The sequence below is a fragment of the Peromyscus californicus genome, unplaced genomic scaffold, assembly GCF_007827085.1.
Source record: "Peromyscus californicus insignis strain IS unplaced genomic scaffold, ASM782708v3 Scaffold_1__1_contigs__length_55948999, whole genome shotgun sequence".
In the NCBI taxonomy this organism is placed as follows: Eukaryota; Metazoa; Chordata; class Mammalia; order Rodentia; family Cricetidae; genus Peromyscus; species Peromyscus californicus.
In genome coordinates, this window is record NW_026294492.1 from 14,355,566 (window position 1) to 14,380,118 (window position 24,553).

The following is a 24,553-nucleotide window of genomic DNA, read 5'->3' on the forward strand; positions in this document are numbered from 1 at the left end:
CACTGGCATCACTAACCCAGGACACAAGTGTTCTCTCCGTTTACTGTCATCTGTATATTCCCCGGCCCGACTTTCTAAACGTTTCTCACTTCTCGGTCTCCATCATTTGTCTTTTGCCCTTGCTTTTGTGGTTTTTTACGTTCCTATCATTTTAAAAAGCATGAGCTGTTGTTTAATGGTACCAAGGAAAACCTTACACAGGAAAAAAAAAACTGTATTTATCCTCCTCCTTTCTTGTTCATGGAGAGAAGAGTCCTTTGAGGTCCCCTAACACTGGCTAAGAAATGTTGTAAACCTCTTTCCCCTTTCTGCTCTGCTGCCATGTCAAACTGGGATGCTATTTCCCTGATTAATTGGCACATTTTTTTAGAAATCTAGAAAACACTAAAAGCGAAATCTAAATAAACATTAAAACCGTACGAGGCGCACAAAGCAGCAGTTCAAAGTCCTGTTCACGGGGTTCTCACATCACATATCTCAACAGTTGATTGAGTTTTATTATTGTCTATGTATAGGGGTCTTGTCTGCATATATGTCTGTGCACCATATGCATGAAGAGCCAGAGGATGCAGGAAGGTGGCATTGGATCCCCTGGAACAACTGGAGTTATAGATGATTGTGAGGCACCATGTGGATTCTAGGAATTAAACCAGGGTCCTTTGGAAGAGCATCCAGTGCTCTTAGTATCTAAGATGTCGCTCCAGTCCCAACAATTAATTTTTCAAAACAATCACTTGCTAACTCGAACAATCCAAGTAAATCTAACATTTAACATTATTGTTCCAAGCAGGTAAAACCCATTTCCTCTACTCAAGTTTCTAGCCAGAGACTATTATAAAGGTTTAAACCGTGTGGTACATTTTGGGAAAGCCAAGAGGGGCAACACCTTTGATCTGTCTTCCGCATGTGCTGTCTGAAGCATGCTTGTAGCTAGTCTTTAATTCAACTAAAGGTGTTTTTCTGCACTGACAAAGTATTCTTCAAACGCAAGACCATGAGATAGCCCCACCTCAAAGCCTGAAAATAGGTTTTTAAAAACTAGTGTTGAGGCCGGGCGGTGGTGGCGCACGCCTTTAATCCCAGCACTCGGGAGGCAGAGCCAGGCGGATCTCTGTGAGTTCGAGGCCAGCCTGGGCTACCAAGTGAGTTCCAGGACAGGCGCAAAGCTACACAGAGAAACCCTGTCTCGAAAAACCAAAAAAAAAAAAAAAAAAAACTAGTGTTGAAACTCTGAATGTAATTAAAACCTCCTAACTATAACTTCAAATGGATTGGTTGAATATGTAAATTATATCCCAATAAAACTGTTTCATAATACTTCAGGGAAAAAGTAAACATTGATTCTATAAGTTTATTGCCAACTGATCGTTTACACTGTTAGAGACACTTGTTGTCACTGATTTATTTTTCTATTTGTGAAAGTAAGTAAGTGGGGTAAGGTGGTGTCCACCTTTAGTCCCAGCATTTGGGAGACAGAAGTAGGCAGATCTCTGAGTTTGAGGCCAGCCTGCTCTACAAAGCAATTTCTAGGACAGCCAGGGCTACACACAATAGAAAAATAAATAAATAAATAAAATAAAAAAAAGAAAGTAGATGGGATAAAATAGAATGTATAAATTTCCAATTAAATATAACACAAACTTTCTCTTCATGGTTAATAGCTTTCACTCAGAAGCATTTTGGTTGACAAACTGAAGTCGTTAAGTAACTGAAAGATTTAACTATGTGGAACCTCAAGTTAAATTTGGAAGGCGTCTAGACCCAGCAGATAGAGACTTTGAGTCTTCGCACAGTATAAACAGTGAACTGGTTTGCCCTGAGTGGCAGGAATAAAATGTAGCATGCCCACTGGAAGATTTATGACCTCCAAAACGGCATACCGCTAACCCTGGAGGGTAGAGATGCCAGCGAGGGTCGGAGAACCCGGGAATGCCACAGGAAAAGCAATCAGATCACGTTTGAGGATGGAGGGCTGACTAGGAAATCTAGCTTGTTCCCTCACTGCTGTCTGCTGCTGTCAAATCAGTCCAGGGACTTCCTTCAGGTCCAACCTTGGAAGAGAAAAACAGCTCAACCAGTGCTACAAATCATTTTCTAAACTCGAGAAAGTAATTTAAATCCACTTAACTCCATTTTACTATCCTTTGTGAAACAATTTGTATAATGAACTGCAAGTCCTGTTTTGTTTTGTTTTGTTTTTTTGCAGAGGGGCGATGCCGGGGTAACTGAGTTTGGGCACTTTTCTAGCAGCTATGAGATGCGGGGCAATTGGAACAGTCATGAGGATAAACAACAGTTAACTACCCAAGGGATCCGTCAGCCAGTGAGAAACAGGCCCCGGCTGTGAGAAGCCTAGTTTTGGAGAAGATGGAACACAGTAAACATACTAGTTAGTTATGTCCAGTAAAAGACAAGGGAAACTACGTGTCGGCGAGGGTTGATACTACGCGTCAGTGGTTTTGCTTTTCTGAGAAATGTAGAAACTTTGAGTAATAAAATCTAGCAAAGCAAATGAAAATGTTTTAACAAGTTTTCTTTTTCATACTACATCTGACTCCAGTTGTAAGTAGAAAAGAGAGAGTAGGAGCCAAGAGAAAATAAAATTGTTTAAGTATTACTTGATTCTCTGGGTGGAAATGTGTTTAGCTCTCCCAAGGTCAGGACAGCTTGGGCTTTTTTGTTTTTGTTTTCTTACAAATGGGCTTTTTTTTTTTTTAAGGAGTTTTCTGTTTTCATGCAATATTATAAATTCTTGTAATGCCCTTCCCAACAGAGATAGGTCATTTTGGAAGACGTGAGCAATTAGGAAAAGAGAGCAGCTTTTCATTTCTGGCCATCGAACGTGATTTCCTCTTCACAGGCATTCACCTGCAGCACAAATTCTCCATAAATTTTGCCAGATATTATTTCCAAATTACCAACAGGGCAATTACTTTCTCTGCTTCATGAGATCACTTCAAAAAAGAAAGAAAGAGAAAAGATAAATAAATAAAGTTAAGGGTGTGATAGTGATGGCATCCGAAACCACGGGAGTTCTGCAGGGAGGGCTCTGAATGCCAGGCAAATGCGCTTTGTCTCTCTCCAGTGGGGGCAATTTCCATCCAGAACAGTGTTCCCACAGCAGCAATAAACCAGTTTGGGAGACCTCAGAGTTGAGGGTCTGTATCTCGGGATGCCAAACCACAACAATAAAAACAAAATTGTTGATGGGACGCGCTGGCTTTGGCTTGCTTCCTCCGAGTTCTTCCCAGTTCGTGAGAGCCCTGATGGTTGTCGGCAGAACCCAAAACAGATTTTTTAAGCTTTGCATTAATATATGTTTTTACTTGGTCAGCTCCCTCTTACCCCACACCATTTCATAAAGACTTTGAGCAGTATTTGAGAACTACTGATAGTGTCCATCATCATAGACATCGAGACAGAAGCTGTCTTCAATCCTCAAGCCCTAGCCTATCTCTCTAATGATTTCTAGACAAACATCAAGTGTAGGATGAAATGTTTCCCACTGCTCTCCCATAAGATGGGCACGTATTTTTAAGCCCAGGAGTCCTGTCTCTCAGTCCACTACCAAATGAAAAGTAAGTGAGTTCTCAAAGAGCTGTGGGGAGAAAATGAGGAGGGGACGACCCCAGAGGAAAAGACTCCGACACTGAGACATGAGAACATGACGCAATTATCCGAAGTCACAGGGGAAATGTGAACATGGCCTGGATATGGAGCATATTATAGTATTGTTTTTACTAGGTGTTACAGTGGCACATGGCTATGGAGAACTGTATTTAGGAAGATGCAGGAAGAACCTGTTTATGGGTGAAGTACTGTGACATCAGTATTTTATTCTCAAGTGGGTCAGCAAAAAAATCCGTCTGGGTACTGTGACATCAGTATTTTATTCTCAAGTGGGTCAGCAAAAAAATCTGTCTGGTTTTTGTCTCATTTTGTTGGGTTTTGTTCGAGGGTCTCTATAGCCTAGGCTGGCCTCGAAATCACAGCAATCCTCCTGCCTCAGACTTGGAAGTGGAAGGTTTTGGTTTTAAGAATACAGAAAAAGCAAACGTGATACGTTCACTAGTGAACCTATGTGAGGGAGTTTATGTCTGGATTGTATTTTACCAGCAACCTTTCTATGGGTGGGGAAAAAATTAAAATTCAGGAATAAAAATATGTAGTAAAAATAAAATCTTTACTAAAAATCATACATACCGATTTAAATATTTTGTTATTATTATAAATGTACATTGATATTATCTATTTACTCTATTAAAAGATCTATCCAACATGGTCTCTCTTGAAATGAGTAACTTTGATTAAACATATTATTTTACTTTCACTTCTAAAATTCAGTCTCTCACATAATCAAAATAGTTCCGTGCGTATCTTAGAGCTAATCAGATGTAGGTTTAAGGACCCTGAGTTAAAATTTCAAGAACTTAAGTTTCAGTAACTTTTCTCAGCATTTCTTCTTTGTTTTTCTTCTTTGTCTAAAATGGTCTGTTTTAAGCTCAAAACAGCATCTTGAAATCCAGGATTTAGGTCTAATGCCTTCTTGAAGTCTTCCAAAGCTTCATCAAAATACCCTACAGCAGAGTCCCAGAGATGAAAAGAAAAGGGAAAAAAAAAGTTGAGTATTTTCACAACTGCACAGTGAAGTTTGGATATACATAGTTTCACATTTACGAGCTTTCAAAAATGCCTCCAAAAGGAAGTTGCCTCTCTCGGTGATCTAAGATGCTCTGTCAAAATAATGTGTGCCCTTATGGAGCGAGGGACTCTAAAATCAGTGATGGAGGACAGGGAATGATGCTCAGCAACATTAGCACTCATCTACCAACATGAGGCCCTGGGTTCAATCTCCAACAACACAAAACACAAAAAACAAAGAAAATTAGTGATGATTTGTATCCGATTTAATAGGTGGGGAGCATATAAATGTCAACAAAACTGTATCAACCATTTTACGTAGCTGCAGTGAAACTGAGAAATAGATCTTTTTTCTTTTTATTTTCAATGGGAAACAGTATCCAAAGCCTCTTTAATCCAGGCTTCTAAAAACTTCACTTTCAACTGTGCCCTGCCTTTTCTACTAGAAAGTGTCGCAGGTGCCAGTCAGTATTACCCTCATCGTGAGGACAGAGTAATGGGGTCACCCTTGCTCCTGCATCCAGGTCCCATTCTCAGAGCATGCCTAGGAAATGCCTTTTAAACCTAAAAATCACCTAACTGTCAAACTTGATTCCTTCACAACAGTTGATCACTGTGAAGCAACAGAATACAGTCCACGAGAAAAGCAAAAACACTAGAGAAAAACAAAACCTTACCCAGCCTATAGCGTATCAAGCCTCTGTTGTAATACGGAACTTCAAAGTTGGGCAGGATTTCTATAGCAGACGTGTAGTCGTCCATGGCTTCATAAAAATCAACGCTGAAGTACTTGGTTTGCCCCCTGTTGTTATATGCGGTCGCCAAATCCTCGGGGCTGCATTCGCTTTAAACAAAAAGTCCACATTGAAAGCACATTGTTAAACGCCCCTCCCTTGTCCTGCCACGCTCTCTGGGGCACTGGCAGACGCCATAGCCTACAACACACTGTGTGCAAGCTGAAACGTCAAGTTGAAAAAGCAAAATGGGCTTGACAACCTGAAATCAATTTCTGTTTAGGGCCAGGGGCGACTTTCGTGGGGCTACCGCACAACGTGGGTTTGAAGTCTGGGGATTTTAGAATCTTCAAAGCCCCTGTTCATTACCAACATGTTTTGCTCAATACTAAAATGATTGCTGAACATTTTCAGAGCCCACACTGGAGGGAAGAAATGCATGCTGGTCAAGGAAAGCCCGCCCAGGTTACCAGTGTGCTACCTAAGTGTCACAGCCACTTTTAATTCACTCTAAAATGTCAGTGGTCTTCAAACAATTGGATCTGAAGTCAAAAAACACTGGTTAAAGAGTGGGTTAACCATCGGCAGAATATTCCACAGGTCTTCCCTTCCTGTGAGAGTTCAAGACACCGGCAGCTGGGAGCAGCCTGGAGGTCTGGTCAGGACACTAGCTGAACTGCTGACCCCAGACTTCAGAAAGAAAATCTACCTCAGTAAAATTCTCTTTATTCATTTGAGGTTTCAAAGCTTTGTTATCAAGTCTTATCCTCAGATAATCATAGAATGTTAGATTTCATTAAGGCAAATTTTAAATCCTACTTTTCATGAAAGCAGACATTTTGTTTGCAATCTTAAAGACACGGGCAGGGGCTGGAGAGATGGCTCAACAGTTAAGAGCACTTGTTGCTCTTCCAGAGGACCCAGGTTCGATTCCTAGCATTCACATGGTGGTCCACAACCACCTGAACTCCAGTACCAGAAAATCTAACGACCTCTCCTGGCCTCTGTGGGTATAGCACGCACTTGGTACACAGACACACACGTAGGCAAAACACCTATACAGGTTCATAAGAAGTCTATTTTTAAAAAGAGAGAGATGGGCTAATACTGAACATTGACTTTCATTGTTACAATACTGGTATTTTTTAAAGATAGTATTTCTTTTTGTATGTGGGTATGGTAGGAGGACACATGCCACCATGTGTCTGTAGGGGCCAGAGGACAGTTCTGAAGAGTGGTTCTCTCCTTCCAGCCTCACACACAATCCAGGATTTGAACTCAGGTTATTAGACTTGTACACCAAGACCTTTACCCACTGCAACCCACATTAGTATTTTCTGTACTGCATTTAACCAAGTTACCTAATCTGAATATGGAATTTTAGCATCTGCTAACTTCGGACAAGATAAATATTTGAAAAATTAAATTATGGCTAAAGCTGCTCCTTGAGTATTTGAAAAAAAAATGACAAATCCGAGTGAAAAGCAATCAAAGGTTGCAAACACCGTTTCAAAATGATTTAGCCACTCGATATTTTAAAAAACAAATTTAAATTTCCAAAGATGTATTTAAGGGGGAAAGCTGAACTGATGCACTTCAAGTTCTGAACTCTAAGGAAACTGAAGGCTCATTTTACAGATGAGAAACTGGCCAGGGACAAGGCGCCAGCGATATAGTGATGCTGAGACCAGAAGGTGAGCATGCTGAACTCTTACAGCTCAGCCGGGCAGGTTTTTCCAGCCTGCACAGGACGGAGATCGGCTTGCTGTGGTGGACCGAGGTTCTTGGGCTGAGATGTGCAAAGGAGGAGGATTAACACGCCCAAGTAGCGTCCACACACCTCTTGCTGATTGTTTCTGAAACTTCCCGGGCAAGCCCATTCGAGCCTTAACCAAGAGGAGAAACGGAGTCTCCTGTGTTTGCTGGCGTTGTTTATCGGGAGTGGTGGTGGAGGTGAGAGGGGAGTGGGAACATCATTTTGGCATCTCTGCAGAAATTTCTATTACCAAAGGGTCCGTGGAAGGTTCCGCCTACATCAACGCCCCTCTCCCACTGCCAAGGCCCAGGGGATGGGGAAGAGAGGTCAGAAAACCTGGAAGAGCCTGGGGATGAGAAACAGTGAAACAGCCGTTTCTGGGCACTGCGGGACCACGGCATTCGCGACTCACGACAGCTGCGGTTGTCTGCACACGATCAAGCCAGTTAACACTCCAGCACTGATGAGGAGGGGCTCAGAGTTCCAGCCCCAGAGGAGCTACAGACAGTTAAGGGAATCTGAGGGAGGGCAGGAGGGCAGTTTTCTTTAAGGGTATAGCCCCGGGTAGGTCGACCTAACTCCTGGATGGCCCAAATCCTTGAGAAATGGGCAGCACAAAATGGGACTTGGTGATTACCAAAAAAAAAAAAAAAAAAAAAGGCAGAAGAAGTGGGAGGAGAGCTGAGTGGAGTTAAGATGAGTAGTAGGGAGTGAGTGAAGATTATCAACATACACTGTATGAAATTCTCAAAGCACTAATAAAAACACTGGATTTTTTAATAAAGAAATTTCTGTTAACTATCATGTTAATGTAGTGTAGTGTTAAAATGAGAAAACAATTTTGGCTTTCTGACTTAAATCCACTTGAGTCTTACAAACAAGTAGGAATGCAGCCTTCAGTATTAGATCTCATACAAAAGACAGGCTTGCATTTCATTTTAAAAAAAAAAAAATCTTCCAGGACAAGCCAGGCATAGTGGCTTTAATCCCAGCCCTTTGGGAGGCAGAGGCAGGTGGATCTCTGAATTCAAGGCCAGCCTGGAGTGTCGAGGGAGTTCCAGGACAGCCAGGACTGCATGGGGAAACCATGTCTCAAAATCAAACTCCCAAGCGAGAGAAGGGTGATGATGCAGGTCACACAAGCGTCGAGAAATTGCCCAACCAATTTCTCTGTGTTCGCTCCACACCACCCACAAGCACAGCAATGTAACTAATGCTACATACCCGGGCGTCAACTGAGAAGTTAACGAGCCTGCTAACATCACAAAGAGTAAAACCAGGCTTCAAATGTTCACAGTGGAAGTGTGAACCCGCAGACAGAAAAGTTCTCCTTTCTGAGTTGGATCAAGTCTCCAGATTTAACCACCAGTTCACAGTCAGTACAGGGAGACTGGGAGCTGAGACTTCCCTGAGAGGTAGAAGGATCAGGAGAGGAGCCAGGACAAGCTGGCCGGCTTCTTCCTCACCCTGCAGACCTGAAACAAAAACCTGGCAGCCTAAAAAGGAGGCCTGGTGGGACTTTTTTCCCACCAGGAGGGTCCCCTGCTGATGGATCTGCTCTTCCCCTACACAAGTTCGAAGCTGGATCAGGACATGTTTAGGCCGAAGTTGAGGACCTTTCAGCCACCCTGTGTTCAAACTGACCAACCCTCAGTCCCTTAACACCCCCAGAAGACTGGATTTGGGGGTTCCTGAAATCCCCCTCCGCTCTGCCTGCTGCATGTCTCCTCACCCCTAGAAAACCCTCCCTCGTTATAATGCTGTCGTTAGCTGTCATTTCACTCATTAGCTGTTTTCACTGCTGCCATCTGCCCTGGCTTGAGATTTTTTTTACTGCCTTTTAATTCTTTAACTGGCAGAGAACGGGAACCCAATCAAGACCCCCCCCCCCCCCAGCAGATGTCAAAATCTTAGTAGACGGACTATCACAGACATCTGGCTCAATTCAGCAGCTCCAAAATACGTTCGCTCGAAACACGGCCCCGTTTTCTCAAGACTTAAAAGCGGGGTGGGCTTAACAGCGGGGGTCAGAGGTGCAGCTTGATGATAAGCTCCTCTAACCCCAACATCCAAGTAACAACGAGCTTTACTGGCCCATTAAAAACGCCATCGACGGCTGGATTCTCGCTAGAAAGGAATCTCGCGGTGTGATGGGACGTGTTCCCCTTAAGAATCCTCAGCTTCTGAACGCGAACCCTCGCACCGCCCTCGCCGGGGGGCCTGAGGACGGCATGAGCGGGGCCGCCCGGGGACTCCGAGGACCGCGTCCGCGTCCGTCCGTCCGTCCGTCCGTCCGGGGACCAGCACCATCCCCGCCCCCGCCACGCCATCCCCGTCTCGCGAGACTTACCTCCCGCGACTCGCGCACTGCCCGATGAAGGCGGAGTAGAGCGCCTGCGCCTCGGCAAAGTCGCCCCTGGCGAAGCGAGCCTGGGCCAGCGCCAGGGCGGCCGGCCCCTCTCGGCTCTCTCGGCCCGGCGGCCCGGCCATGACCGAGGCCTCGCTCCGGGGGAGGCGGAACCACAGCCGCCCGCCCGTCTGCCCGTCCGCACACGGGACTTCGGAAGCGAGCCGCTCGCTCCAGAATGAGGAAGTTTGTCCTGTGTGAGGACCTGTAGTATCGCGAGATAGACTGGTCGCGCCTGGCGGAGCTGGCGGGAAATTAAAATCTTTGTGATGTGTGTTTACATACATACATACATACATACATACATACATACATACATACATACATACATACATACATACATACATACATACATACATACATACATACATACATACATACATACATACATACATACATACATACATACATACATACATACATACATACATACATGATAAAGATAGATGATAGATATAGGTAAATGATAGAGATTGATAGAGATATAGATGATAGAGATTAGATTAGACAGACTGATAGAGATGGATAGATGAATGATAGATAATAGATACATAGATGGATACATTAGATAGATAGAGAGAGAGAGAGATAGATAGATGAATATATATTTATTTGAGGAGCCTGATGCAGAGATCGGGAGAAGACTGGCCTTAAGTCAATTTCTTTTGTTTAAAGAGAGGGTCTTGTGTTTTTTAAGGAAGCACTTAAGATACGGTGCTTATGTGCTGATTCCGGGTGAATTAAAAGCTAAATATTTAGAACATTAAGTTCCAAAAATGAAAAGAATGTAGTTGTCTAAATAGAGCAGAGTTCCCAATGCATAAAAAAGGAGTGCTCCGGTTTGCATGTATTCCCCCCAACTCAGGAGTGGGAATCTTAATGCAGTAGTGTGTTGATGTGGGACCTAACGCAGGTGGGCTCCACCCTCATGAATGGAGGGGTGCCACTCATTTAAAAGGCAGACTGCTGCACACCTGTTCTTTGTGTGTCTTTTGCCATGCTGTGGTGAGGCAAGAAGGCCTGTATATACGTGGACTTCCCAGCCCCCAAACTGAGTCGAATGAATTTATTTATAAGTGACCCCGACTAGCACGGTTACAATGATACAAAATAAATAATATGAGGCGTTTGGTAGAATTAGCTATAAAAATACAGGTCAGAGAAGAAAGACATCAACTGGGAAAGTAATTGTCATTTTTAACATAGAACTTCCTGCTGAAAGAATATATACACACACACATTTTAAAACTGGGATTAATACAATGAACAAAGCTTTTTGTCCTCAGTACCTTGCAGCTTAGCAGGGAAACTAAGTCGTTAAAGGTTTTTTGTTTGTTTGTTTTCTGTTTGTGTGTTTGTTTTGGTTTGGGTTTTTTGGTTTCGTTTGGGTTTGGGTTGTTTGTTGTTGTTGTTGTTTTCAAGACAGGGTTTCTCTGTGTAGCCCTGGCTGTCATGGAACTCACTCCATAGACCAGGCTGGCCATGAACTCAGAGACCCGCTTGCATCTGCCTCCTGAATGCTGGGATTAAAGGCGTATGCCACCACGGCCTGGAAACAAAGTCTTTTTAAATTAGATGATGGTTGGTATCATGTAGAGAAGGAGAACAGCATTTTTTTTCTATAAAGGATGGATGGAAAAGTAAATAGAAACCAATGCTGAATCAAGAACTAGAAAATGCCAACAGACCTCTAACTAGGAAAGAGGCTGATATTTTTAGATCTGATGGCTATTCCAGTTATTATAAGCATTTAAGGAAGAGTCAACACCCGCCTTTAAACTCTAAAAACAGGAAAGAACACATCTTACATTATTCTGTAAAGCAAATATTGCTGATGTCAATGCTTGCCAGACACCAGAGCACTGGTTCTCAACCTTCCTAATGCTGCGACCCTTTAATACAGTTCCTAGTGTTGTGCTGACTCCCAACCATACAATTACTTTCATTGCTACTTCATAACTGTAATTTTGCTACTGTTATAAATCGTAATGTAAATATCTGATATGCAGGATGGTCTTAGACGACTCCTATGAGTCATTCAACCCAAAGGGATTGAGACCCACATGTTGAGAACCGCTTCACTAGAGGAAAACTACAGACCAATCAACACCCATTGTGATTGGCACTTATGTGAAACTTGGCATTTTGGTTGTGGCATAGCCTTTAATGGCTGAACCATCTCTGCAGCCTGCATTAATAGAAAACGTAACAAAAGACTACCATATCAAATGCAGCAGCAATTGAAAGAACTATGCACTGTAACCAAATGGGAATTACTCCTGAAATGCAAGGATAACTCAACACATGAAAATTAATCAGTGTAACATACCACGTGATCAGAATGAAAAGGGGGAAACTGTGGTCTTCTCAATTCACATAGAAAAGCACTTGAAAAATTAAAACCCTTTTTATCAGTAGCTGTTATTAGTGAGACCATACAGGCATTCTTGACCTTACCATTCGCATGACACATCTTTTCTCACCCTTTTAACTTCTGCTTTATTTTTTAATGTGTCTATATGGGTCTGTGTGCATGCAAATGTCTATCTGTGTCTTTTTTCACATGTGTGTGCACATGTTTGAGGGTATGAGGCCAGAGGTAGAGGAGTATCTTCCTTGGCCGCTCTGCACTTTATTGAGACGGTCTCATGCTGAACCCCAGTTCTTGCTAACCGTTCGGCTAGTCCAGCTAGCCAGCTTGCCCAGGAGATGCCAGCTGAACCTCCCAGCTGCTGGAGTTACAGGCAGGCTACTATCACCTGTTTTCATGTGGGTGCTGAGAGCCTGAATTCCATCTTCCCAGGCTCAGATTTCTCGAAATTTTACTAACCAGAAACGTAATGTGTACCGTATCAGAAGGTGCTTAAATAAGCTTAGTCCTCTGGTGTGTTTTTAACTGGAGAGAAAAGAGCTAACGGTTCTTGTGGGGAGACACTTGTCTGTGATACACTCATTTCTTCAGCTTCACTTCTTCTGAAATTCATCTCAAGTGTAAATGAACACTGTTTTCAAAAAGGTTAAGGCTACTTTTATTTTCTCATCCATATTCTCACATATTTCTGAAAATTAATCCTATGAGCCTGTGACTTTTATAGTTCAATTACTTTCTTAAAACGTTGAGAAAATAATGACAGAAATAGACAGCAGAGGGCAACATAATATTGCTTTTGCATTTGGGATACCCAGGATGAGCGTTTCGAGCTACATCAACAAAGTTAATACTCTGTTACTTTGTAATGATTTTTTTCCTTGTTTCTGATGTGAACTTTGTGTGGTCTCTGAGGGAACAATTCTCATAATTCTCTGCCATGTGCATAAAAAGACTGTTAGGTTTTTCTCTGTGTGATAACAAATGTGACATGAGTGGTGTGGTGTGTGTGTGTCTGTGTCTGTCTGTCTGTCTGTCCCACCAGAATAGCTCAACAAAGACAACACAAGTAACTAACATGGGATAAACATGTTATGAAGGAAAAACTTCATAATTTATTGTTTTCATGTTTATTTCAAATAAAATCTCTTAAGAACCTAAGATCTGAACTCTGGAAATACAGAAAGGTGACTTTTAAAGTATATTTTAGCAAAATATGGTGACCTTGGTATCATGGATGACAGCAGGTCCGCAATGCTGGCTCAGGCTCACTGCTTACCCGCACGGCCTTACCTGTTGGTTCCGCGCGTCAGCACCTAGGCCTTCGGAGTTCTTGGAACCATAGAATAAGTGGGGATAAGTTTGATGGTAAGGAACAACAGCATTACTCAGAATCAGTTCATTCATGTTTATTACAAGAAAAGTAATAAAAAGTCCCAAATGCCTCCTCGTGAATGAGGATAAAATATTTTTTAAAACTTCAAATAATAAAAAGTCTTAAAATGCCATCTCCTCAGTTATGAAAATAAACTACAGAAGACTTTAATCCTCAAATAGAAATAGAGCTCATTCCATACAACAGTTGCTTCACCTCCCTGAAATACAGGCTATATCGACTCTCTGCCTCAGGTTTGCCCCTCCCCTGCCTCCTCCATGTCCACCTGCCTCTCGAGGGGTCTCTAATGAACTAGTAAAACCTTGACAATATGAGAAAAATTGCCCTGGTGGAGGTATGTCTGTGGTAACTCACCACAGACTATGAGCTACATAAGTGACAAATGGACAGACAGGAAATAGAGAAATGAAGTTCACACCTGTAAGTCTGACGTGAAAAGTCATCCAGTGCTCTCTCCTCATTGCACTGTGATGCCCGAACTATCTTTTTTTTTTCCAGTACTGACAGTGGACCCAGGGCCTTGTGCATGCTCGGGAAGCACTCTACCACTGAGCTACACTCCAGCCCTCATTCTGTTTTTAATATATATTTATACAAAAGTACAGCGACAGGATGATGGAGCCTAAGGAAATGAAGCGTTACTCCATAGAGAGGTGCAGGTAAGTATGCGTGCCTCACACACATTACAGTTAGGGTAGTTCCGTCCTTTATTCTACCGAACTGTGGCACAAAGGGCAGAAGTTGTAGTTACTGATCTCCTGAGCGAGGACATAGTGTTTGCAGACTTTGCACACCCAGAACTGATACTCAATGATGGGGCTTCCGGTGGCGAGGCACGTGGGCAGCTTTCCTTCTCCGCTGTAAAAATAAGAGAGAAAGCAATTAGACTTTAAAATACGTGTCTAGTCTAGCTATCTGTTATATTTTAAATACTGAAGAATGAAAAACATTCCAAGACAAACTTCAAATAAAATACTTTCATCTCAAATTTTTTTAAATAAAACCCTTATTTTAAATACAGCATTACTGCACCCTTGTAGGATAAATAAAATTGGTGTTAATATGAACATAGACTCCTTCAACATTCAGTGCTTTATTATATCCAAGCTTCTAATTAGGTAGACGGCATCTAAGTACGCTGTACCTACCCTTCCAGAAGGCTGTTCAACTCGGACTTCCTGTTGTCTTTTGGTGTGTGTTTGGTGAAGATTTCCAGAGCCAAGTCTTCATACTGCTGTTTCTGTTCTGCACTGAGTGTTTCCAACGATTCCAATTTAATAAAAGCCTTTGAGCAGGTCCCAAAAGCTCTGCTTGCACAAGCACAGAGCGCCAGCAACGAGTAGATCTCAACGGGGGGGATGATGTCCTCATAGTCTCTCAGATGAAGAGCTAGAAAAGATGGGGGGGGCGTTAGAGTCGCAAAGACAAGTACAGGATGAGCCTGTGTGGGACAGGATCCATGGACGCTGTTCTACCTTAACCCACATGAGCTTCATCAAATGCAGAATAATGCTGAGAGGCAGGTACACCAGCAGGAGGAAGCAGAGTACATAACCCGGTTCTAAGAGTGAAGTCACTGAAATAACACAGAGCCCTGCTCACTTCCAGACCGAACGGGTTCAGTACTGAAATACGTGGCTTCTGTTCTATTTGATCAACAGTAATTTCTGGGGCGTTCCAGACAAGGGGAATTAGTACTACGTTAGCTGTTATTCTCAAGGCGATGTACTTCTGCTCATGAAGAAGAAACAATGCAGTATGAGGTTCCTTATGTTCTTTGTCCTGCTGAGAGAACGGGACTGAGTCAAAGAGCTTCCCACTGTCAGCCCAGACCGTTTATTTTGACAGCTGCCACATCTTATCTATAACTCTTCTGCACTAGAGACAGAATCTTTTATTAAAATGCACTGCAGAATCAGCATCAGATGGGTCATCAATTTCTCTGTTTCTCCTCTCTAGACCCTGAAATTTTTAAAAAGATCCTTCTGATGGTATAATTTATGACAATACATCCATTGCATCTTATCATTAGAGTCCACCAGTTGGCTCTTTCTGTAGCCCAGGCTGGCCTCGAACTCACAGAGATCCACCTGCCTCTGCCTCCTGAGGGCTGGGATTAAAGGTGTGCGCCACCACCGCCTAGCCCCTCCAGTTGGTTCTAAGGTCAAGTGTTAACAAGAAGTTGATGGAATAATTTTATTTTAAAATATATTCATTGAGTTATAATAAACAAGAGCCTCTAATTTCACCTTTGGAGCACAGCAGTTTCACAGGCAATAGTTACAAGGTACACACTATTTCTAATAATTTTACACTGAAATAGACAAAGATGAAGGACATGGATCTCTTGACTCAATAAGTGAAGAATCTCAGAAGTCTGTTTTCTCTCGGCCTAGAAGTGGCACATAACTGTAAAATATTTAAGCTGCATAACTTGTGTCACATTAATTAAAATTAAGTAATTTGCTATAAAATAAGTTAAAAATAAAAATGATTTTCTTTATATAACCAACAGCCAATTGGAAAACCTTTTTTACAGACCTATTACTAACGACAATAAAAATGGGAATAAACTCCAAAAGAAACATTCAGAACAAACCAGAAGTAAACTAAAGCTCTTCAGAGGAAAAAGAAAAAAAGAAAGAAAGAAACAGACACAGTAATGATTTTTAAAAGTTGAAGTTTCTGGGGGCTGGAGAGATGGCTAGTGATTAAGAGCACTGGCTGCTCTTCCAGAGGTCCTGAGTTCAATTCCCGGCAACCACATGGTGGCTCACAACCATCTATAATGGGATCTGATGCCCTCTTCTAGAATGTAGGTCTACATGCATACAACACTCATAACAAAAAAAAAGTTTTAAGTTTCTGGATGAGAAAACTCATTAACATATTAGTGATCCCATGTTGGTAAATTAATGTCCTAATCAAAAATCCAGTGAGACTTCACTGAAATTCCCTCATCAAAAAGGTGATGAGTTCCTCTGGATGGACAAATACAAAAGGATGGAGTACCTAAAGTTCTTTTTAGGAAAAGAAAGACGCTGAAGAGCTTAAATATTAAAGGAAATATAAGTAGAGGCTGGAGATGTAGCACAGTGGTTAGACCCTTGAAGCTTCTCCCAGAGGCCCTGAGATTGGTTCCCAGCATCCGTTCTGAGTGTTCATCACCACGGTTAACGGCAGCTCCAGGGGATCTCACGCCCTTTCTAGCCTCTGTGGCACCTATGCACAAGTGGTGTACAATCACAGACACAATGATAATAATAAAGTACAAGTAAGACAAGGACAGTACTGGGGAGGAATTAAGAATTCATCTGCTGAAGCATGATGGTGGTCATGCCTCTAATTACAGCACTTGGCAGCCAGAGACCAGAGGACTGCAAGTTCTGTCTCACCGCACACACATGAAGCTAGAATTCCCAATCTGTGAGGGGAAAATACATTTTCCTTGTTTTTTAATTTTTTATTTTATTTTTATTTTTTATTTCAGGGCTGAGGACTGAACCCAGGGCCTTGCGCTTGTTAGCAAGCGCTCTACCACTGAGCTAAATCCCCAACCCCAAATTTTTCATTTTTATTGTGTGTGTGTGTGTAAGCACATGTGTGTGGGCGCATGCCAAGGAGGCCAGAAGGAGCTGTCGGACATCCTAGAGCTGGCGCTATAAGCATCTGGGTGCTACCCGACCTGGGTGCTGGGATCAGAACTGTGTCCTCATGACAGAGCGGCGAGCGGTCCTAACTGCCGAGCCATCTCTCCAGCCTCCAGGAAACATTCTAAATGAATGGTTTCAAGACAGTGCTTTGCTCTACTCTGTTCAAAGGAAGAAAGGGAAAGACTGACGAGCCTGTGGCCACCACCATCAACTCCCTCCTCACGGCTGCTGCTTACAGAGGCCATAGAACCCGGGCTCCATCAATAAACCTCCCTTTCAGGAGAGGCTCATGTGATCGACCACGAGCTCATCTCTAGGAGGCAGGGAAGCTCATCTCCACTTTCATACAGTGAAACTGGAGCTTGAAAAGACCGAGTCATGGGGTAAATGGTAACAGACGTTCACACTGCAGTCTGTGTGTGTGTCAGTCAGTCGTATACTTTAGTTTACAACAAAATCCCAACTATACTCATTGGAGTTAATAAACAGAAAATGTCTAAGCCCTCAGATATTGTTAATCCAGAAGATGTACATTTATACTGCATGTATATACTGAAGAAGCCTATTAGAGTTCCTATTCACTCAAGTTTCCGATGTCCCCACCCGCCAGGTGACATGCCCACCTGTCTTCAACGCAGTGTCAACGTAGCCCTCGTAGAGCTGCCGCTGGGCGAGTATGAAGAAGTGGTAGGCCTCGGCTCCTCTCCAGGCATTGTCTGTGAACCGACTAGTTGTAGAGAGAACTTCCTCTTCTAGCAAGCCAGCCAAAGCGGAAGTGGCCTGGGGGAAAAGCCAGTGCCCTGGGTCAGCGCAAACACAGTCTCACCTCTACAGAAGATGAGGTCTGCAACTAAGACATTAATAACGCAGCTACACGAGAGATCTCATCATCTTTCCTGTCGTCACAGATTCAAGTTCTCCATCACAACCCACAGCTTTCTAATTAAGACCAACGTTTAAATAGACCTGAGTAAACTTTAAGTCAATGTGTAATTTATTTAATGTAATGAGATTCATTTATAGTAAAAATAAATTTACATTCTAAGAAAGTTTTTTAATTCTCTGATTAAAAACTCTAACAAAAGTAAATTACAGCACCCTAGAAGCTAGTCTTAAAGAAGAACAGTTCTCCATATTTCTAAACAGCAATTTCTCAATCTGCATCCTTACTCTAAAGGAGGCGTTATTACTCTTCAAGCCCCTTAAAGAAATGAACACAGCCTAGAGAGGAAAGGGCTTGTCCAGAAGGAAGTCTGAGATGACTTGCCATTGTGTGCTATGTGAATAATCGGAATGGTCTGCTTTACCTCCGAGTTCTTCCCTTTGACTTTCCCTCGCTGGGCATTTTTCATCTGCTCGTGATACTGCTCGATGAGCAGGGCTGACAGGACGTACAGCTTCTTCACACGCAGAGGCTTGGCTCTCTTCTTCGCCTCCTCATCTGCAATCTAGACATTTCAAAATGGGGAAGACACTTCTTGGTGTGTATCCGTACAAATAAAACCATTTCCAAACCTAACTGAGACTTGATTCTTTAAGAGGAGGGAGAGTGTAGGATGGAGTATGAGTTTAATTATGTTTTAGATTTTAAAAGTCATTGTCTTTTCTAGAGAACTTAGTCACCTGAATAGAAACTAACAATCTTAAAAATAATCTCTATTAAGTAACTAAATCAGAGTGGAGAAAGTGGTGTGTCCTTCAGAAGTTTAAAGTTTTTTTTAAAGCAGTAACTAGAACAAGATAATGTTCAGCAGGACTGTGCATTACCTTATACATCAGTGTAGCCTAGAACAAGATAATGTTCAGCAGAACTGTGCATTACCTTATACATCAGTTTAGCTGCATCAAAAAAGTAGCTGGCTTTCCTATAGAGCTCAATGGCATCCAGAGTCTTGTTCTTCTCCAGTAAATGTGACGCATACCTAGCTAATAGAGATCCAATTTCCTTCATACTGTGACTTTTAGCCAATTCCACAGCCTTGTTCCACTAGGAAAAAATCATACCATTCAGTCACCCGAATATTTAAAGAACTTACATCCTGAAAGTCCCACAATAAGCTCCTAAGTGTTCAATAAATGCTAACACTACTTCAAAATAGAGCAAAACCAGTACACATTCTAAAAATCATTAAAAATCAGAGCAATCATAAGTTACACAAGCAAACATTTCAAAATGATTGAACCATCTAAGATAGATTTCTTGGTGAAGTACATTTGAAAATCAAAGTCTCAAAATATATAATCACATTAATCTTACAATTCTCTTTGCACATATTATAAGCCAGAAAAAGAATTCACTTTTTAGTGTTCGTTATAAAATATACAGTTCCATTTAAAAAAACAACCTATTAGATTTAACATTTACAAATTGTGTTTATAAGGTAAATTGATCTTTATAAAAACACTTCAAAAAATGCTTAAAAGAATATACTGATAGCCAACAGTTTCTGTAATAATTCTGCACTTTTAGTTACATTTCAGGGTTTTTTTAAATATCAAATACATGTTTTCTATAAAGGAGAAAGGAAATAGACCTGCCAAAATAAATATTGATCAAGTAACTCAATTCTTTCCCTAGGCAATGAGTGACCATAAACCTAGTCCTTTCCTGGAAACCAAACCCAACCCTAACAAAATGCAGACAATTATGAAATTACTTCCAGACAAACACTTGAAAGCACAGATCTGTTCTGTGCTCCCTGGTTGGCAGTTGGGAGCAGTTCCCCCCCGCCCCCCATGTGGTAGCACAAGAGGTTAAGTACAAACACCCACAAGCTAGGCTTCTTTCCCCGAACCACACCTAGCCCTCCACGCCTTACACTGGAGACCATTTCAGTGACCTTAATTTTGCTTTCACTTAAAAATCTCTAAAGCGACAGGTTTCCCAGACGGCAACTGTCAGTTCCTCACCTGGTTGAGGTGTACGCAGGTGTCCACCGCTGCCTTGGGCTGGTTACACTTCAAGAATGCGCTCACGGCTTGTTCACACATTCCAACTCTCACAAACATCTGAGCTATTTCCTGTAAGCACCAAACACTATGACCGGATTTCAGGGACCCGGGAAATCACTTAGATTTTAAGTTACCAAAACTCCGCAAGGACACCTGAATGATAAACTGGTGGGGACACCTGAACACTACATCGGTGGTTAGAGTGATTTTTCTTTCAGACAGGGGCAGAGGTTACAGGTCAGGACGGATGCCACAGTGCCTCCTTCCATGGAACTAGCGTTTCATTGGCTCAAGACACTGTCCTGCCTTCCTTTAAATCATAACCCTGAGGCCAGATTCTGTAAGTTCAAGACCAGCCTGGGCTATACAGTGAGACTGTCTCAGAAAAGAAAGAAAAAAGGAAAAATGAAAGCATGCATCCCACTGGGTAGTGTTAAAAACAATAATAACCTGTAAATGAACTCATATGGTACTATGTTCGAGCTCCCAATCATACTAAGAAATACCCCAGGACTTGGGAAGAGGCTGGGTTAGTAGAATGTTGCCTGGCAGGCACAAAGCCCTGGGTTTGGTCCCCAGCACTGCATAAACTGCCATGGTGGTCATTCCCACCACTCAGAGGCTAGAGGCAGCATCATCAAAAGTCACCACTGGCTACGCAGTGAGTTCAAGGCATCCTAGGATACATGAGACACATCAAATCGAATCTAAGGAGCACTTCATACCATGCCTGTGGGCCACGTCTCTAACCATAGTCACACAGGAGGTAGAGACAAAGAGGATCAGTTGGGTCCAGGAGCTGATGCCCTCGACAACAAAGCAAGATTCCTCTCAAAATAAAACAACTAGATAGATACAGATAGATAGATAGATAGATAGATAGATAGATAGATAGATAGATAGATAGATAGATAGATAGGTAGGTAGGTAGGTAGGTAGATAGATAGATAGATAGATAGATAGATAGATAGATAGATAGATAGATAGACAGACAGACAGATAAATGCAGACTGGGGTGGGAGGGAGACAGTTTAATGGTCAAGTGTCAAGTTTGAATCTTAGCATGGCAAAAATCAAAAAGCAGAAAAGAAATGCCCCCTTCATCAGTTCTCGAAGCTAACCCCAAAACAAGTTCCCCAGAAGCTGGCAGGAGGCTGGGGCATCGAGCACCACCACACACCTTCCTGCCATCTTTTTGTTTCTCTCTTTACTGGTTAGAATTCTTCTCACCCCACCCATCACTTCAAAAATAAGCGATTTCTAAGAAATTTCCATTTCTCTCCTACTTAAGAAAATACACAGGGTTGTAAATAAGAGCAAATGGAACCATCATGACAGTGGAGCCAACTGCTCCTTTATAAGAAACCTGAACTGCCAGAATTCTATACTTGTCTATTAATTAACAGACAGCTTTTAGGATGGAACCCACAACCCATATGTGTATGACCCTGCGGCTGAGAGTGACTAATACCACAGATACTGAGTTATACACTAAACAAGTAAAATACAGACATGAGAGGCACTCAACATCAACTCAGAGGCCTAAAAGTAACAGTCAAGGAAGGGACATGCTGCTTTTAGTCGTTTTAATGGTGAACTTCACTGTTGATGTGACCTTTCAAACTAATTAGAAGCAAATTCTTAGTGACCTTGGACTCTGGTGAGGAACCACACGAAGCTATGCTCTGGTGAGGAACCACACAAGGCTATGCTCTAGTGAAGTACTAAGGATCTCAATAATTTCTCTCTGCAGCTCAAGAATTCGGTAATACTGACATATTGATTCTAAAATAAAATTAAAGCATCACCCCATGTCTAAGAAACCATGAAATTATAGATTAACTTTCAGTTTTTGTTACTACAGGGGATATTTCTTGACTAAAAATAAAAATATAGAATACCTACTGGAAGCAACTTGTGGTTTTCTGGAAGTGAATTGGCAAGATTCTCTAGCCCCTCATAATCTTCTAGCATATAATAGCATTCTGCTAAGCGCTCCTGGTTCCTGCCTTTGACATAATACTGTACAGCATTCAGCCTGTGGATGAAAGAAAAACCTTCATGACCAGTACATGAGTCTCCAGGTAACCAAGAACTTCCCCCAAGTAGTCTTGCATTAGGATTTCTAGTGCTTGTCTTACTTCATCGTCTTCAGTTACACACTACCTTTAAAGCTCACATTCTTTTAAATCTAAAGACAATGTAGCAAATCCTACTTGTAATATTCTCTGAATGTTCTCACATTGTTTAACTTACAATATCAGAGAAGTACTCGCATCATTGACATAAATAAGCATAGTAATCGCAATGAAAACTTGGGAATAAAGCAATGCTTTCTGAAAAAAAAAAATCTATAACCAAAAAGTAAATATACTTTGTTTTTTACTATGTTCACAAATAAATCATATACAACATGGTTGTGGTCTCAAAATAGTAGAGTGTTTTCTGAAGCTAGGTACAAGTGTCATGTGTATAGATGGCAAAGTTATGCCAGGCTTATCTCTCAGCTCAAGAATGACTTGCTCTCCAGTGTGCATCCAGAGAGCAAATGCATCACAGGGCCATTTGCATTTCAGGATTTAGGAGAAGGGCCTTCACTCTGACAGCACTATTCCCTGGAGAGGTAGTCTTCGTAACAGAATAATTCCAAGCATGCAAGAATGAACACATCAGGTACTTCAGGTAGCCCACGTACCACTTTTGTCGATCAGCAAAGTAGTCTCCAATGGCATTGTGGGCTTGTTCAAGGAGACTGTCATCTGCGTCACCAGACCCAGTTTTCAGGAGTTGCAGTACTCTGAACCAATCCCCCAATTTCAGCCTCAGACCAATAGCGAGGTCTCTAAAAAAAAAAAAAAAAAAAAAAAAAAAGTTTCATTCATTCATTCATTCATTCATTCACTCTACAAAGTTTGTCAGTTGCCTGCTCCGTGCTAGACACAGTTCTAGGAGCTTTGATTATCTCCAGACACTCTGGAAACAGCCTGACCAGTAACAGGCAATGGGGAGAGAGCAGAAGTTATGATCTGAAGGCATGTCCTCTGAAAACCTCATGTTGAAAGTTAATCCCAATTGTGGTAGCATCAAGACACAGTATGTTTGGGGAAGTGATCAAGCCTCTCTCATGAGACGATGAATGCCTTTGTAGTAGAATATTATTTTTAAGGTGTGTCAGTTTTGTTTATGTTGTATTTGTTTAACTCTGTGAAGCTGTGTTATTGTGCCTGTCTAAAAATACCTGATGGTCTAATAAAGAACTGAACGGCCGATAGCAATGCAGGAGAAAGGATAGGCGGGGCTGGCAGGCAGAGAGAATATATAGGAGAAATCTGGGAGAAGAAAAGAGATAGAGGAGTGAAGAGATCTAGGAGCCAGAGAAGGAGGAGGACTCCAGGGCCAGCCACACAGTTACACAGCAAGTCACGGTGTGAAGAGTAAGATTTATAGAAGTAAGAGAACGGGAAAAGCCGGGAGGCAAAAAGAGACAGGTTAAGTTAAGGTACATTAAGCTGGCTAGAAACTAAGCCAAGCCAAGGCTGGGCATTCACAATTAAGAATAAGCCTTCGTGTGTGATCTATTTGGGAGCTGGGTGGGGGACCCCAAAAAAGAGTAAAAAAGCAACAACAACATGCCTTCTTTTTTTTTTGTTTTTTTTGTTTTTTTTGTTTTTCGAGACAGGGTTTCTCTGTGTAGCTTTGCGCCTTTCCTGGATCTCGCGGTGTAGACCAGGCTGGCCTCGAACTCACAGAGATCCACCTGCCTCTGCCTCCCGAGTGCTGGGATTAAAGGCGTGCGCCACCACCGCCAGGCACAACATGCCTTCTTAAGAAGGGCACCAGAGGCCGGGCGGTGGTGGCACACGCCTTTAATCCCAGCACTGAGGAGGCAGAGGCAGGCAGATCTCTGTGAGTTCGAGGCCAGCCTGGCTACCAAGTGAATTCCAGGAAAGGCACCAAAACTACCCAGAGAAACCCTGTCTTGAAAAACCAAAAAAAAAAAAAAAAAAAAAAGAAGGGGACCAGAGAAAGCTGATGTCCTTTTACCCTTGCTTTCCACCATGTGGAAATTCAAGGCACCATCCTGGAGGTCCAGGCGGGGCTCCCAGCAGACATCACAGCTGCTAGACCCTCAGCTGTGGACTCCCCAGCCTCCAGGGCTGTGAGAAATAACCATCTGTGCTTTACGAATTAGCCGGCCTGAGGATTAGCCGGCCTGAGGTACTTCCATCACAGCAATCCAAGCAGAAACGACACCGGAGTAAGAAGCTGTTTCTAGTCTTCTTTCCTAGATTTCCAACTTACTGAGCAAACTAACAGCATAAATAATAATTACATCTTTTCATGGATTTCTTAGACACAATGGGGTTTATTTCAAAATGAAATATATAGTATAAAGCCTTGGTTCTGTATTTGTTCTCGGGGCTTAAGATGTATAAGGGATCTCCTGGGAGTATAAATACCAATTAGTGAAAGTTAGATTACATGCTTACTGCTGAAATGAAGTTCATACATTATATAAAGAAAAACTAAATATAAGTCATAAAACAATCTCTTTTGACTTTTATTTTATCATTCCTGAGAGAAGAAAACTAAATAATGGCGTCAACAATCAAAACTCAAATTATGACCTATCTAATAAATAATAA

The 24,553-nt window shown here is 42.1% G+C and overlaps 2 protein-coding genes across 4 annotated transcripts in view; both read right to left on the minus strand.

The window, feature by feature from the left end:
• Positions 1–4,164: 4,164 nt before the first annotated feature.
• Positions 4,165–9,710, minus strand: Ttc32 (tetratricopeptide repeat domain 32). Of its 2 annotated transcripts, XM_052745932.1 has the most exons (4): positions 8,356–9,447; positions 7,027–7,164; positions 5,319–5,485; positions 4,165–4,577 (listed from the first exon to the last, which is right to left on the minus strand). In XM_052745932.1, the coding sequence occupies exons 1-4, from the start codon at positions 8,391–8,393 to the stop codon at positions 4,438–4,440; spliced, it is 483 nt and encodes a 160-aa protein (XP_052601892.1). In that variant the 5' UTR covers positions 8,394–9,447; the 3' UTR covers positions 4,165–4,437. The 2 variants fall into 2 exon arrangements, with proteins under 2 accessions (XP_052601892.1, XP_052601893.1); XM_052745933.1 differs by lacking the exons at positions 7,027–7,164; positions 8,356–9,447 and adding an exon at positions 9,482–9,710.
• A 3,590-nt stretch (positions 9,711–13,300) lies between these two features.
• Wdr35 (WD repeat domain 35) overlaps positions 13,301–24,553 on the minus strand; it is a 53,821-nt gene continuing 42,568 nt past the window's right edge. For both annotated transcript variants that reach the window (XM_052745935.1, XM_052745934.1), the window contains 8 exons: positions 22,603–22,749; positions 21,813–21,945; positions 19,866–19,976; positions 18,778–18,942; positions 18,263–18,403; positions 17,579–17,735; positions 14,451–14,691; positions 13,301–14,160 (listed from right to left, as the gene is read on the minus strand). In XM_052745935.1, coding sequence (XP_052601895.1) covers positions 14,010–14,160; positions 14,451–14,691; positions 17,579–17,735; positions 18,263–18,403; positions 18,778–18,942; positions 19,866–19,976; positions 21,813–21,945; positions 22,603–22,749 — 1,246 coding nt within the window. In that variant the 3' untranslated portion in view covers positions 13,301–14,009. The remainder of the gene's footprint in view (positions 14,161–14,450; positions 14,692–17,578; positions 17,736–18,262; positions 18,404–18,777; positions 18,943–19,865; positions 19,977–21,812; positions 21,946–22,602; positions 22,750–24,553) is intronic.